The 15,646-nt window shown below is 44.6% G+C and overlaps 1 protein-coding gene across 1 annotated transcript; it reads right to left on the bottom strand.

Annotated features, from left to right (window-relative positions):
* Positions 1-8,335: 8,335 nt before the first annotated feature.
* Positions 8,336-13,413, bottom strand: hccsb (holocytochrome c synthase b). Its single transcript, XM_028433594.1, has 8 exons — positions 13,304-13,413; positions 11,172-11,337; positions 10,931-10,978; positions 10,717-10,844; positions 10,484-10,632; positions 10,158-10,277; positions 9,903-9,989; positions 8,336-9,773 (listed from the first exon to the last, which is right to left on the bottom strand). The coding sequence occupies exons 2-8, from the start codon at positions 11,278-11,280 to the stop codon at positions 9,575-9,577; spliced, it is 840 nt and encodes a 279-aa protein (XP_028289395.1). The 5' UTR covers positions 11,281-11,337; positions 13,304-13,413; the 3' UTR covers positions 8,336-9,574.
* Between the last annotated feature and the right edge of the window lie 2,233 nt (positions 13,414-15,646).

Raw genomic sequence — 15,646 nt, forward strand, 5'->3', positions numbered from 1 at the left:
TTGTCGTGTTTGTGTCTTTGTTGATCTCCCTACATATAAACTGTCCTCATCGAGCCGGCGCTCAGCTCAACACATTGTGATCTCATATTTGCATTATTTTTGTCTTTAGCATCAGACCTCCCAAACCTCCCCACGGTTCTGCTCTTCTGCTTTCACCACCTCGTATCAGCGCGACGCTAATCTCTGACAAGTAGATGCAACCTCTCAGCTTTAATTGCAAGGCTGTGCATTTTTGTCACGAAACAACCATTCCGGCTTAATCACGGCAGCGTTGTGTGTTCCTCAGCATGTGGTGCAGCATGCTAATGAGCTAATGCAGTCCCACTGTTACTGCAATTAGGAGTGTGTAGCAGCGGCTAATGTGCAGAAGTGGTGGCTACCGTTAATAGAAACAGGTGTGTGTGTGTGTGTGTGTGTGCCGGTGACGCCTTTAAAGAAAAGTTCCCAGAATGCATTGCACAGAACGTGTAGTGGGCAAGTGGAAATTACCAGCCGTTGTGTTTTTTGTTAACACATTCCCGAGCCCCCGCTCGTCACCCTTTACCCACTCCCACCTTCTCATATTTGCTGCCAGTCTATCACAGCAAATGGCTGTTTTTATTTCAATTTCACAAAATTGGATTTTAATGAATTCTGCAATGAATAACCAAGCAAGAAATTATTTTTCAATATCCTCCCATGATATTCCACCATCCCTCTGTATTAGTGGAATTAATGCTCAGAGCGTGCTGGAGATGCTGCATCAGGTGATGCAGAATTTGATTAGGAGTTTAAAGTTTTCAGCAAATCAGGTGTGGGAGCACAATCATGGTTTTACTTTTTAATCTCAGGGAAAAAAAATCCCTCAAGCAGCAAGCAGAAATCCTAAATTGGCAGAATTCGATTAGCCTACGTAGGAAAGTGGCTTGGCTGTTTCACTCTCGAGCATTGGAGCACTTTTTTGGGAGGGGGGGGTATGTGCAACAGGACGTCGGGCTTTGACAGCGTCCAGGAACATGGATGGTTGAAATGAATAGGGAGCTCCTTCAGGTCCTTTCAGGAGCCGCCTGCAGGCGTTGCTCCTGAATAAAGCAGCAGTCTGAGCTGCATGCAAACAAGAACGCACACAAGCTGCTCGGATAAATGTGTGTGTGATGTATCTACACATACATGTAGAGCCGTGTGAACAAAGTGAGTTTATTTCCTCCACGCAATTTTTCTCCTCACAAGCCTGTAGTACAGCAGCTAACGCAGGGTGGCGCTGTGTCACTGTAATACTGCTAGTCCTCGTCAGCACTTCCTGATTATTTGCGGACACAGTCCATGTCATTGTGGACTTCTGATGACCAGCCACAAGGGGGCAGTCACTTTTGTGGGGGGCCGCCTGGCCTTCTATCTTCATATAGTCAATGACCTTTACTAGCACCAACCTCAGGATCTCATCAAAAACACTTTGGAGTCTCAAAATCATCCATCCATTATCTTAAAGGTAGGGTAGGAGATGTTGAAAACTCAGTGAGAGTCAGCCAGATTTGGAAAGTAAACACACGTCCATTATTCCACATGATAATACATTTCATGCACTTTTTCTATGTCAAGGAACAAAAACTCTTGTTTTATGAGTGACATTTTCCACATGCATTGCCTCATATAAAGCTGACAGCAGAGACGTATTTGTCTCCTTTTGTTGAGGAAATCGTCTTGAATCTGGAGACTTCAGAGCCACGATGGTGTGACTGGGCTTAGTGCCAGTCAGACATACAGTAAAAGTCAATAATGTATGCAGAGACGGACCTTTGACAGTGGATTTTTTCTCTACACAGAAAATAAGCAGGTGTAGTTTTTAGAGCTATTTGAAGCAGCTTGTTCTGCTGGATGGACGATGATCAACAACAGTATATGTTGATAGAGAGGAAGACCGAGTCACACACACACTGAAGCCACCAGAATCATGGCTCCAAACAAAGAGGCATGGGGGTGTGTTGGGATTACCTCTCCTATCTCCTCCTGAGTGCCCTATTTCATTGCTTCTCCTCCTAATCAAGGATGTAATTAGTGCTTGCCAGACAAGTGGTTTCTGCTTGAGCAGAAACAATGGCTGACGGTGATGTGAATGGACGCCGGGTGAATGCACCGCTCATCATGCATGCACAGGCACAGAATGAGGGTCAGAGTGACAACAAATTGGACCATGGAGAAGAACACAGCACATGAATGAACATGGTGGCAGGTATACACTCGTGTTGTTTTTGGCTAATTACTGTACGGACGCGGCTGCTGCTGGACCGAAGCTTCAAACCACCGTCCACCGTCTGCCAAAGACCTCCGTCAAGGTTAACGTGGACTTCTCCTTGTCCAGGCACGGGTCTGATAAAAGTGTGAATAGAAGCATAAATAATGTTAATTATAATGTTTTAGCTGATTGTTACGGTCACCTCAGTCACTGATTATTGGCTACCAGGGGACAGGAGGTGTGTGTGTGTTTGTGTGTGTGTGTGTGTGTGTGTGTGTGTGTGTGTGTGTGTGTGTGTGTGTGAGGACAAACATTCAACTTTGATAATCCTGAAAAAAAATATCTTGTGCCAGAAACTGCATAAACAGCAAATAACAGTTGAGTCATTTTTAAATGATAAAGCCGCTGTGTCTTCAGGGTTCAGGTTAAACGCCGATCATGTGGTCAAATGGGGGAAGAGGGTCTACAAACATTCGGGCCAGATGCTGAAGTGCTTAGAAGTGCTAAAAAAGGAGGGAGTAAGATCACAGTCAGAGCCACTGCTGCATGGTCTTTGGATGGAACAGTGATGTTGACCTCTATTGCCCAGTCTCTGGTTCCAAGATGGCGGGGCTCAAAATCGAGATATTTTGGCTGCGTAGCGGGAAGGGAGGGGCCACCAAACCACTGAACAAATTTGAAGTGAAATCAGCCGCTGTAAATACTTATTTATTAATATTATTTATTAATCTCTAAACACGGTACACTGCTTCAGATGGAAGCCATGGGTTAATTTAGTCTGTTAACGAGTGTTAGCATGGTAGGTTAACCAGTCATCATACACGACACTGAACCTTTAATTCTTTAAAAACATCCGATGAGAAATGAAAACCTGAGCCTCTACGTTACTCTGACGTTGTACTTCCTGTTTTATTTTGAAATATTAGTCTAAATATTTGGTAGCTTTATGTTCACAGCTTCATTTTCTGCCAGGATGCACCTACAGTTTGGCAATTTTTGGAATGTGGTTCTGACCGGTTATTTCATTAAATGTCCTTGTCCTTACTATTTTAACATCCCAAACATAAACCCTTCAAAATAAAAGCATACAGTGAGCACTGTCAAAGAGACACGCCATCAACAGGGCAGCTATGGAAAGGATCTGACCCTGAAGTGATCTGTATGTGTAAAGACCTGTGGAGGTCTGAATGTATTGCTGGCGTGCAAACATGGCCGCCTCTGTGTGCCTGTAAGAGGCGGCGTGCTGGATGAAACAGGAGCAGACAGCTCGGATGGAGCCGAGAGCTTCATCGCACATCTCCTCTGGGATGTAATCAGTCCTCCTCTCATTTGGCGCTCGCCGCTTATCGCGCTACCGGGAGCCATGACCCGCCGCCTTTTACGGTGTGGTCGACTGGCAAATGGAGAGATAGGTCCCGTCTGCCTGCCAATGTCTTTTAATGAGCGCACCAATAAAGAGCGAGCAGGAGGAGGAGGAGGAGGAGGACCGGGGCCAGGGCCGTTATAATTACTTCTCCAATGATCACCCTATTTCACCCTGTATACACCCGATCAATATTACAAGACACAGCCTTGATGACTTACAAAGTCACTTAATCTCACTTGATACTGGCTCCACTGGGGGAGGGGGGGCTGAGGAGGTCTTTATACACAGGTGGTCCAACGTTCAAGAGCAGAAAGGCAGCAAACACAATCATACAGGAGGAGACGGATTACAGGGAGGCGAGGGCGAGGAGCTAATGACAGAAAATAACCCGGCTATCCAGGGAGCAGGCGGCCTTTAGGTGATCTCTTGCCGGCAGGAAGGAGTGCTGCTGCATTCAATCCAGTCTAATCTAATGCTCTGTTTGTACGTCTCGCTGCTGTAACGACTACATTTCACCTCAAGGGTCAACAAAATCTCTGATAGATCGGTTATCTGTGTTAAAATCACATAAAGAAACTGTAAGCACAGACATCCACATTTCCTAAGGTACTTGAATGCAGCACGTCTAAAACATGATCAGATGTAAAGGACGCCATGTTTGATGAACTGTCAATCAGTCTCTGTGTTACTCTTGTAGCCATGTTTCATATCGCAGTGAACAACGAGCCCAGACTGTGATCAGCTTCAGTCAGTGTGTAAACAGGTTAGTGGACCCTGATCAACAGAAGCCACAGAGAGTAGGCTCCTCCTCTCGTGGTCGGACCTGACCCGCCTCCTCTGCGGTCACAGTGCTGTGTGGGGTCCAGCTCTTACACTGGGTGGTGAAAACACACACACATATCGCCTCGGGCACTTCAGGAGAAAGCATCAATTAGACAAGGATGAATTCTCCTCACTTTTGTGGCCTGAATTTAATACAGAAGTGTTTACCTTTGTAGCTAAGTATGGCCACAGGGCATGAAGCCACAAGCAGCTGCAGGGGTTATGAAGGAGGCAAAGGAAGAAGAGGAAGAGGAGGAGGAGGAGGAGGAGGAAGAGGAGGAGGAGGAGGAGGAAGAAGAGGAGGAGGAGACCACCTCATACACCTGAGAAGATTCCAACATGTTATAAACTGTACCGTATGTTCATAAAACGCTAACTTTTTGTGTTGTAAAGAAAACTGAACTTCTCTCCCACTAATTAAAAACTTAAAGCAGCCTTCTTCCTGCGTGGAAAGCCAATTAGCCCTCCAAATTCAAACTGTCACCCTCTGAGCTCGCTGTATTCCTGGGAGAACTGGCCTCCCACAGAGTGCCGCGCTGCTGTTTTTCCCCCCAAAGTGTTTTATTCCAGATAATGAGCCAAGTGAAAGACAATAATCAGCTACACTCCTTTTCTTCTCATAATATTTGTGTAAGCTGCATCCTCCGCCAGCTTGTGAGCAGAATGTGTTAGCGAAGGAACCATCAGTGACATGACTTCTGCTAATAACAGAGTGATGTGGGCTGGAAAAGAGTCTCCGTCTGCTGATGCAGCTATGAGTGTATTAACACACAGCTGGATTTACCCTAACAGACCTGCACAGGATCGGTGCATGGCCTGGCTGACATCATGGACTCTACAAAGACTGATGCAAGATCAAGGTGGCACCGCAGTTACACCCTGATCCAATGTCTCTGTCTTCGATGGCTTTAAATGAGAGAGGAAAACCTCTGTTCTCGTATCTATGAAGCACGGTGGTGGTAGTATAATGGTTCCTGTCTGTTTTGTAACATCTGGGCCAGGATGGCTGGATGGAACAATGAATCCTGAACCGTCAACCGATCGTATCTGTATGTAAAGGTAGGGTAGGAGATTTCATTCTGATGCACTTTTTGTTAAATTAGTGTAACTTCTCTTTACAATCCGATAGCAACCAATTAGTTCGGTAGTTTTGCTTTAAAACGAAGAATATGAATCATCTGTGGAAGCTATAAAACACTAAAAACATCAGCCAATCCTCCGGGTGGACCCTGCGCGTATAGTTGGCTGGTTGTCACTCTTCCTGCTCTGCGCCCATCAGAGAGGTACGTGCATGATGGCCGAAGTCACAGACTGGTGTGGAGGCGTGGCTTCAGGGTGAGCTCCGAGAGAAAGGGGCGGTGTTTACTTTGAAAATCTGGCTGACTCTCACTGAGTTTTCAAAATCTCCTTCCCTACCTTTAAGGCTGGGGACACACAACATGTCTTAACAGATTTTGTAAAGACTAGGAGGACATTCTCGCTACACGCCCTCATCTTTCAACACTATTTCCTGTGTCCCATCCTCTGTCGACAACACATATGGGTCAGTGATCAGTTCACACTACAGGATTACGTCCAGACTCCACCTGAGAACACCCTACACTGTAAACAGATTTAACAATCGTGTTGCATCAGGAAGTCTTAAACTGGATATGCATCTGATCTCTCAATTTCCCCACGGTGATTAATCATTTTAATCTTAATCTTAATCTGTGGCCATGTGACATACACATGATTTCATCATCAATCTGCACCCAGCATGCAGCAAACAGTGGAGGAAGGAGGCACAGCAACAGCAACAGTGACAACAACAACAGCTCCAGAACATTCAAGAACAGCAGTCTTCTCTTTGCCTTCTTGATCCTCAGACGTTCCGCTCAGCTGTAGAGAACTTGATCCATATCTATCATTTCAATTTCTCAATAGTCACAGATGCAAACATGGCTTCATGTTTCCAGATGACCAGGTCCAGACCTCTATCCAGACCTCCAGTCCTGAGCAGGAGATGATCCTCTGTGAGGCAACGTCGAACATGAGCGATGAAAATACTGTGTCATGCAGCTTTAATGACTGTTATCTGTAAAAATGTCAAGATTAGCTCAGGTCTTTGTGCCACAGAGCTGCAGGATATTTTCATTGACGTGGAGCTTTCCTGCGCCTTCCCACAATGCATTTGTCCTCCTCTACTTGCTGTATAATCAAGCCTCTAAGCTCTGACTAGGTTAGTGAGCACATAATAACTCAGATTAAACCTCTTCACTTCAAACTCACATCGACACAGAGTCCGAATAAAAGCTGGAACATCTGAGAATCGACCTCGTGATCCATCCAGCCATCCTCACACACACACACACTGCACTGATTCCCTGATACAGCAGCGAACAGGAGGATTCCTGATGGCGAGTGGGACATGTGGACAGAGCCGGGTAATGGGCAGTGGCGGGGCAGTGGGTGGCCTGTGGCACACAGAGTGGGAGAAAGGCCCGTCTTTGGTATGGAAATAGGAACTGCAAAGAGCTGATATGATAAAATATCTGACTTTCGCACGGAATGCCAGGGGCTGTTTGGACATCTGCTGTGTGCTGTGCAGCTATCTGGCCTCCCCGAAACACATGGGAAATCAACATGCACGCATCTCTTTAGGCAACATGCACACGGCTCAACCCACACAGCGTTTAAAGGAGAAGTCCACCAAAACAAACAGAGCAACCGGCAGCCGTGCGTTCGGTTCTAGTTGCCCGACGAGCCAACGAACGGCACGTTGTCTTCAGAGTCAGGCTTTAAAGAGAGGCGCCCCGACATTACACCGCCACACAGGCAGGGATCCGTCCGTCAGAAGGCAGAGACTTAACAGACCACAATGCAATGCAGCAGCCACAAGACATGTTGTGTTCACCGCCCTCACTGTGCTTTCAGCGCTCGCTCCATCCACCTACATGAATAACCCGCAGCTGATCAGAAATTCAATGTAGCCATATGTGCTCCCTGCACCGAGAGACGAGTTCAGATTTTCCAGGAGCGTCTAAAGGCGACAGAGAAATCAGCACCTGGAGGAACGCTGCAGTAAATACGGTTAAGAATCCTGCCTCACTTTAATAACCTCAGACCTTCATCATTCACGGTCCATGCAGACGGCAGAATGAATGAAGCCTTTGATGAATACGGGCTGTTGCATTGTAAGACTAACCAAGGAATTCACATATGACGCCAGGCGTGAGCGGCGTGCCAGGACTTCTGAAGCTCTCCTGTACGGCTCAGCTGGAATACAGAGGCGTCTGAACGTCTGTGAATCCTTTCAGAATTCAGCATAAATGTACAGAGCTCCTGAAGGGACATCAGCAAAAACATGAATGTCGTGAGCACGAGATAATAAACTACACACAATTTCTACTGCTCACTGGTGAACAGACAGACAGACAGACAGTGTAAGAATAAGTTGGCTGTTTTTTCATCTTGGACTAAACTTAACTTGTCAGCACACCTGTCTGAAGAGCAGCAAGACAACAAGTCAAAACACACAAGTGGTTCTACAACAGAATGGTTCAAGAAGAACAGAGTTCATGTTCTGAAGTCAAAGTCCTGACCTTAATCCACCGGAGATGTTGTGGAAGGAGCTGAAACAAGCAGTTGATGTGAGGAAACCCAGCAACATGTCAGAACTGAAGCTGCTCTGTACTGAGGAATGGACTCAGACTGCTCCAAGCTGCTGTGGACGACTGATCAGCAGCTACTGGAAACCTTTAGCTGCTGTTATTGCTGCACAAGGAGCTCACAGCAGACACTGAGAGCAGAGCTTCACACACTGTCACCACTCACACATATGAAATAATGGATCAATACGTTTTAGGTCATATTTGTACAAACAATTTGAAAGGGTTCACAAACCTTAAACATCACCGTATGACTGAACATATTTTAAGGTAGAGAAACATGAATAAGGTGTCAGAGGATGTTTTATTCAACATGAAAGTCTTTTCTGTTGGAGCACGCCCCCAAGAGGCCGTGAAGGAAACTGCAGCGCCCGACACTTCTGCACAGGCTTCGTTTTATGATCTATTAGTTACACAAAACGACAAGAATATCAGAAGATCATGTTATCATGGGGTCCTCAAGGCCACCCCAATTCTAGGGAAACAGCCCCCTCTGGTGACAAGATTGAAAACTGCACTGCCTTCAACGTGCCTCGTCTGCAGTAATTTATCACAGATCCATTAATCCAGCAGGTTTATTGCCTCTTGGTGGTTTTCACACTTCGTATACCTTCTTTTGTAAAATGCTAAATAAAGCTAATCATCACAAACTTCAGGGCGAAGGGTCCAACTGGAAGAGTTGATCTGAACAAGCTGAACAACACACTCAGGTGTGACAATGTCGCTTCATGTCCAGCAGGTGGTGCTGTACTACACCTGTTAAAGAACTGTTGGAGGCTGTGGCTCTCTCCTGACAATATAAGCTGTAAAATGACCACCAAAGATGAATCCCTCAGAGGCAGGAGAGGAGCAGCGTTATTTAAAACAGAAGCATTGAGATACATGGTGCACTCATCATTCATCAAACAATAAATACAAACATCAGCACAGCCTGCTGACACACAGAAGGCCGACAACAACACGTATCTGAAATGTTACAGTAATTCATCCCCAGGCTCCCTTTTCAGAATTATAACAGTATTTCCTGTTTGTCCAAAGAACCACACAGTTCTAGCCAACTGGCTACTTCCAAATAAAAACAGTGCTGCTGCTCATGTAATCTTCAATTTTCATTCAAACTACAGTACCAGCAGAGGCAGAAATATCCTAACATCCTAGTATGTGTCAACTTCCAAACCTCCTACATTTCCCACGATGCAACTTGGTAGTGCATTTCATTAGACCTTGCAGCAGACGGGACATTTCCTGTTGGGTTTACACTCTGATAACATCCGTCTGCTTCATGCAGCTGTTTCCAGATTGGAGTGAGTCACATGTGACCTGTTGGACAAACATTAGCTTTAGATGCACATTCTGTTTTACAGAAGCTGTGAACTGAAAAAAAATGTCTTCAGAAATCAACACTATGAGCAGACAGAGTATGATTAGGTGTCTGCAGCTCCACTAAGGCTATTTCCTTCTTGATGCAAAGAGCTGAAATGAGGAAGAACAGTTTGACAGTCCAAGCATGTGTGTCAGAGTCCTTTAGGAGGTCCAGCGCCACCAGGCCACTTTCATGCGGTCCCACACGGCATCGACAGAGTCAAAGGCAGGGCGCACGTCCAGGATGGAGAACTGGTACGTGTCTTTGTTGATTTCTCCGTCATAATAGTCAATGATGTAGCGGACCTCCTTCCCGCAGCGGTCGATGATCCAGTCATGGCGGTCGAAAGGAAGTTCGTAGCTAAAGAGAGAGAGAGAGATGTAAGATCAGACTGTTTAATGGATGACAGAACCCACAGAGCCTTTGGACTGTCCACCACGTGTTGTTCAACCAAAAAACATGTACAAGTAAATCAGAGTACGTGCTCACCCCATCCAGTGGCGGAAACGGGCCCTGGGCGAGAACTCCTTCGCCTTCCCACCAAACCTCTTCAGGGTGGGACCACATGGACACTCACTGCAACAGGACATGATGAAAAACACTCATCAGACCTTTGATTAACAGACAGATCTAGTAAAATGTCAGATGTATGTATGCAGCACAAACATTAAAATAAACTGAGTGGACACAAAAAGCATCAACAATGTGCTGTTTGGTGGGTATAGAATCATGTTATTGACTGACCCTGCATGCAAAGCTTCCCATTTCAGGATCTCATGCCAGGCCTGTTCATTGTTGTTATTGTGGATTTTGATGATGTTGGACATGTCTTGGCGTTCCAGATCATCATCGCGCCAGCGCCACCTGCAGCACACATGAGCAAATCCAGTGAAATAAGAAAAATGTAAACAAAAGCTAAGTTGTACATTTCTTGTCATAGTGATTGTGGTAACCATCGCTTCAACCATCATCTCCCCCTCTGTGAACCTCATTGCAAACTCTAAAGGCTTCTAAAGAAGCTCTGGTGCAGAAACATAGCTGAAACAAAAACCCACAATAGATGGACTCACCCCTTGCGCAGCATGGCGTTCCAGAACATCTGTTCAGAGGGGTAAACCCAGTTCTTCTCCGTGCCGTGTCGGGGAATGGTGGACTCCTCCCTGTTGATAGAGAGCTCAAAGGGCTGGTCTGGAGCTGGCACTTGGTTCGGAGGGGGCATCTGTACAAACACCAGGACAAACGGTGATCAACACAACAGTCCACGTACGTTCACAGATCACCACCATTACACCCGTGCACTTACCATATTTGCAGGATCAATGTCGCTCTTCATGCCTCCTGCTCCTTTCATGGGACACTCCACAAACTCATAGGCCCGGTCCTGGTGGGCTGGACCTGCTTGGTGCATCGGGCATTCTGCCGGAGGAGCTACTGCAGGTAGAAAAAGCCCCTGATTGAGCGAACGGTTTCAACGATCTGAATCCATACGGACGTCAAATGATTATTTTAAAGGTTACCTGTGACAGGCTGAGCTTGATGCATGGGACACTCTGAAGGTGGAGACACTGAAGTGAAGGACACAGACACAAATTAACATTAAAAAGACAACAGCCTGCAACAGAAGCGCACAAAGTCCATCCTCACTTTGTTATGCACCTATAATTCTCTACAGCTGCCATACCTACGATGAGATAAATACCACTGCCATCCATGCTACACTGTAAAATGGTATAATCCCTATAATGTCTATGACGGTACCTTTGACAGGCTGGACGTCCTGATGCATGGGGCAGCCCTGAGGAGGGGTGGCCACCATGGCCTCCGCTCTGACTGTGGGAGCAGCAGGTGTGGACATGGAGGCTCCCATCTTGATCTTTCTCACAGTCCGTTCACTTTAACAGTAGATACGGAAGTTCTGGTTCTTCTGTGTGGACAACACACAAAACACAAATCAGCTTGTGAACATCCAGCAACCAGAGGTGGGTAGTAACGCGCTACACTTACTCCGTTACATTTACTTGAGTAACTTGTTGGATAAAAATTACTTATATGAGTAATTTAAATTTTTACTTTTACTTGAGTACATTTGTGAGCAAATAACGCTCCTCTTACTGCCTACATTGCCAAACGTGGACTCGCTACACATTACAGGTCCTTCGTCCTCAGCCAAGTGGAGCAGCGGAAGAAAACTTCCCTCTGGGGAGCTGAGACCACCTGACCATGTTCCGCCAATCAAACTAGACCACAGGCTCCGTATGACCAATCAGACGTACCCATGCTGCAACGTGCATGCACACACAAACTGTTCGCAACAGAAGACCTTCTATCGACAAGAACGCATGCAGAAGCAGTGGGCGATACTGGCAAAAAAAAAAAAACACGATTAATTGTGGCATTTAGCTGATTACGATTAATTTGACGATTAATTGATGACTATTGCACTGACATGTTTTTGACTCTAAATCGCCAGAGTGTTCTAAAATGATTCTGACAAATCATCAGTCAAGTTAACTCCTTCCTTCTAACAGGTTAAAGTAGTGATTAGGCACCAACCAGCGATGTTTGAAATATGTATTGATAACAGAGGCACAAACTGCTTCAAACTAATAATAAAGCAAACACTTAAAGTAACTTTGTCCTTCAAATGTTCTTATCTTAAGGTCACAGAGCAGTGCATAAAATATTAAACAGGACAAATAAGTTCAGAAAAGTCACATCAGTGATTATTTCAAGTTTAAAAAGTGTTTCTGTGCAAATCAACCTGCGTTACAGCGCTTAGTTTGGTCTGAAACATTTAGTCTTTCCGACTAAACGTACCACGAATTCTCGGCTGAGTGGATTCTTTCCAATATCTGCTGGAGGAGACTTCGCTGTTGTAATGTTTTCCTTTCTTGCTGTGGAGTCAATAAATAAAAGATCGAGAGGCAGCTTCTCCAGTCAACAAACATCCAGTTACTATGGCAACAACAAACGCTCCACGCTTCACACCTATAGCAAAATAATGTTAATCTTTACAAATAACTTAAATTAAGTTATTTGTGAAGATTAATATTATTTTTGCTCATTATTTGTTTTGATACAAAATGACTATTCTGCTGTAAACACAAGAATTTGCACATTTTATTTATTTTACTTTTGTCTGATTACCATAAATCAATACAAGGAATAAATAGGATGTTACTCCAACATTACTCAGTACTTGACTAGTTTTCTACTCTTACTTGAGTAAATATTTGGAGGTCTACTTTTTACTTTTACTTGAGTAAAATTATTTGAAAGTAACTATACTCCTACTTGAGTAAAAAAACGTGGCTACTGACCCACCTCTGCTAGCAACAGAAACCACAGCAGTGACTGCAGCAGCAGTCAAACCAATGAGACTGTAAACAAGCCGTGTCCTGGCCTCCTTTGATACACGCTGACTGATCCATACCCTGAAAGACGTAGCGTGAACTCTCAGATTTAAACGTGCCTTTGATTTGCTATTGTAAAATATATACGTCTACCTGAACTGAAGTCATCCTTGATTAACCTCAGGGCTAGCTTAAAGGCAACTAGCCTACACCGGGCTAAGCTAGCTAGCAACGCTAGAATAACGCTAACCTGTTTCCAAACCTTTATTTAAACTGCTTCAAACAGTTCAAATAAAGTCACCACACTGAAGCGAAACGCGGCGGCTACAGATGGGCTGAATTACGTAGCTACGTGTTTATTCTAGCAACTTCCATTTAATGTTAGCCAGCTATGCTAAAGTTAGCTAACACGTTGATTTCTTTGATTTTCAACGTTTTTTAATATGGCGAGTTTAATGAAACAGCTTCTTACAGCTTCCCTCCATTCACACAACTCACGTCAGCATGGCCATGGTGAAGTTATTCAAATGTACTGACCTGTTCAGAGAAGTCAGCTGTGGAACATCCCTCTGTCCTGCTACTACTCCAATGTCAACGTGTGGGACACAGCCGACACTCAGAAGGAGTTACGCAACTTTGCGTGACTGTACGTAAGGCACACACGTCATCACGCTGAGCTGATGTGATATAAACCCATGATATAACGATTTCTGCAACGTTATGTATCCTCTGCAGTCTAAAAACACAAAAACCATTAAGGACATTTTAATTTGAACAATAACAATAATCATATTTAAATATGTTTTCTGATTTATTTTATTATGACCTGTAACATTAGGTCAGCTTGTTATTAGTGAATTTATCAGCATGTTGTGTCATAATTCAACAATCTACTGCTAGAAAACAGGTTTTAAATGCATTGTTTTTTTGCCACTTATTTTTTTGTATATGTTCTTATATTACAACAATTGTTAAGACAGCTTTAAACTTTTACATCTTTAAACCTGACTTGTTTATATTTTTTTGTATTAACACTCTATTGTTTCCAGCTGCTGTAATAAAACAATTTCCCCTGCGGGATCAATAAAGTATATTTATCTGTCTGTCTATCTAACAGCATATTGGTTTTGACTGAAGTATAGGCTACAACACTGTTACCAGCCACTAGAGGGCGCCAATCTAACAGCCTGAACTGATAATGTACCACATGAAAGGTGAAGTAAAAGCGACTGTATTATGTAGGTAATCGTATATTCTTATATAATCTTATAATAATTTATAGGCACCAAGCACAGTAAAATCCAAAAACATCAACGGATAGAATACACACAAAGTGTGTATAAGTGAAAGGTCGTGGTTTGTGTTGTGGTTTTATTGCTCCCGTCCAGTAAAGGATATTAAAACAATCAGGTGCACATCAGACCTCTGAACAACACATTCCGTGGGATTTGTCCAATTCTTATTAATCTTGAATCGTTCCTCTTTGATTCTTTGTGTTTTTTACTTTTATAAGAACTTTCCCAGAGCAGAGCTCATGTTCAAAATGCATTCAGCCAAATCTACGCTGTAAACAACCACATTAACAGCAGACTTTTAATATTGGGAGATTAGTAAGACGCCAGTGGATACTGCTCTGGGTTTGGCTCTATTAGCTGTTTGTATGTGTCATTAATAGGAGCTCTTGCTGGGCCTGGAATGAGAACACAAACCCTCCACAGTGTTCTGGTGCAGAGCGTTTGGTGTGAGGAACAGGATGATGGATGCTGTTTAATACTCATGGATTTCATTGATTTTTGATTTGAAAAATGATGATGTATTTTAAACTCCTAACAGCTGATGTTTGAACAGACCTTCCTTCACATAATGAAGTGTGTGTGAGACTGAACGCCCACCTTAGAGCTGAACGTCATTTTCTCCTCCACCTGTCATTCAGAGGTTAAACTGCTACAAGCAGATCAGACCAGGTGTGTGTGTGTGTGTGTTTGGAACCAGTGGGATTGAAGTTGAAATTTAACGAGCTTCCTTTGGCTTGCATCACAGACTTTGTTTCTGCTTTGTACTCCTGATTAATTCCAGCGCATCTGCAGCTGGAAGTGAAGCGATGGTGGATGGTGTTATTTTCAGCTCGCTCTTTTCTTCTTCTTTGTTTTTTTCAGGGGGAGATATTTTTCTTTTTGTATCTGCTTTTGTTTTCCCCTCTCTCTCTGGCTTTGATCACACACATCAGTGCCCGAGCACGTCTGCATCTCCTGCTCAAACTGCACCTCTAGAGGGAGCTCTGAAAGTCAGTGATGTCCACGGTGATGTTGAGATTGACGCAGTTCGCCTGGCTGGTTACCAGTTTTATCTGAGTGTCAAGCAGCCGGGATGAGGATCAGGAGTGAGGGGAAGGATGGAACTGGAGGCTGACAGGTGACTCAGGGCGCATCAGCAGTGATGTGTGAGTGAAGAAAGAGATGAGCCAAAAGCTCTGGGTTCCTACCCTGACCTGTGGCCTTGAGCTGTGCACAGTCACCAAAGAACAAGAGTAGTCTTTGCCCTCCAGGGTGGACGGACTCTCCGTAGAGTTAGGAGTCAAAGTTGAGAGGAGACAGTCGAGTTGGTTTGGGCACCTGGTTAGGATGTCCCCCTGGGGACCACTTTGTTGAAGTGTTCCAATCATGTCCAACCATGAGGAGCGCCTGGAGTGGACCCAGGACACGCTGGAGGAATCATATCTCTCAGCAGGCCAGGAAACACTTCAGTCTCTTCCTGGTTGGGCTGGAGAAGGTGGTTGGGGAGGTCTGAGCTTTCCTGCTTAGTCTGCTGCCCCCTGACCTGGACAGAGGGAGGTGTTTTCTTGTGCGTCAAGGTTTCTTTATTCCCGTCCATGTCTGCTCC

Source organism: Parambassis ranga, chromosome 20 (genome assembly GCF_900634625.1).
Source record: "Parambassis ranga chromosome 20, fParRan2.1, whole genome shotgun sequence".
Lineage (NCBI taxonomy): Eukaryota > Metazoa > Chordata > Actinopteri > Ambassidae > Parambassis > Parambassis ranga.

Excerpts from the sequence above, each read along its gene's own strand:
- hccsb (XM_028433594.1), bottom strand. The coding sequence starts at position 11,280 with ATGGGAGCCTCCATGTCCACACCTGCTGCTCCCACAGTCAGAGCGGAG. Across the intron at positions 10,278-10,483 it reads AACGCCATGCTGCGCAAGGG|GTGGCGCTGGCGCGATGATG; the intron begins GTGAGTCCATCT and ends TGTGTGCTGCAG. Across the intron at positions 9,774-9,902 it reads CGTTTCCGCCACTGGATGGG|CTACGAACTTCCTTTCGACC; the intron begins GTGAGCACGTAC and ends CTCTCTCTTTAG.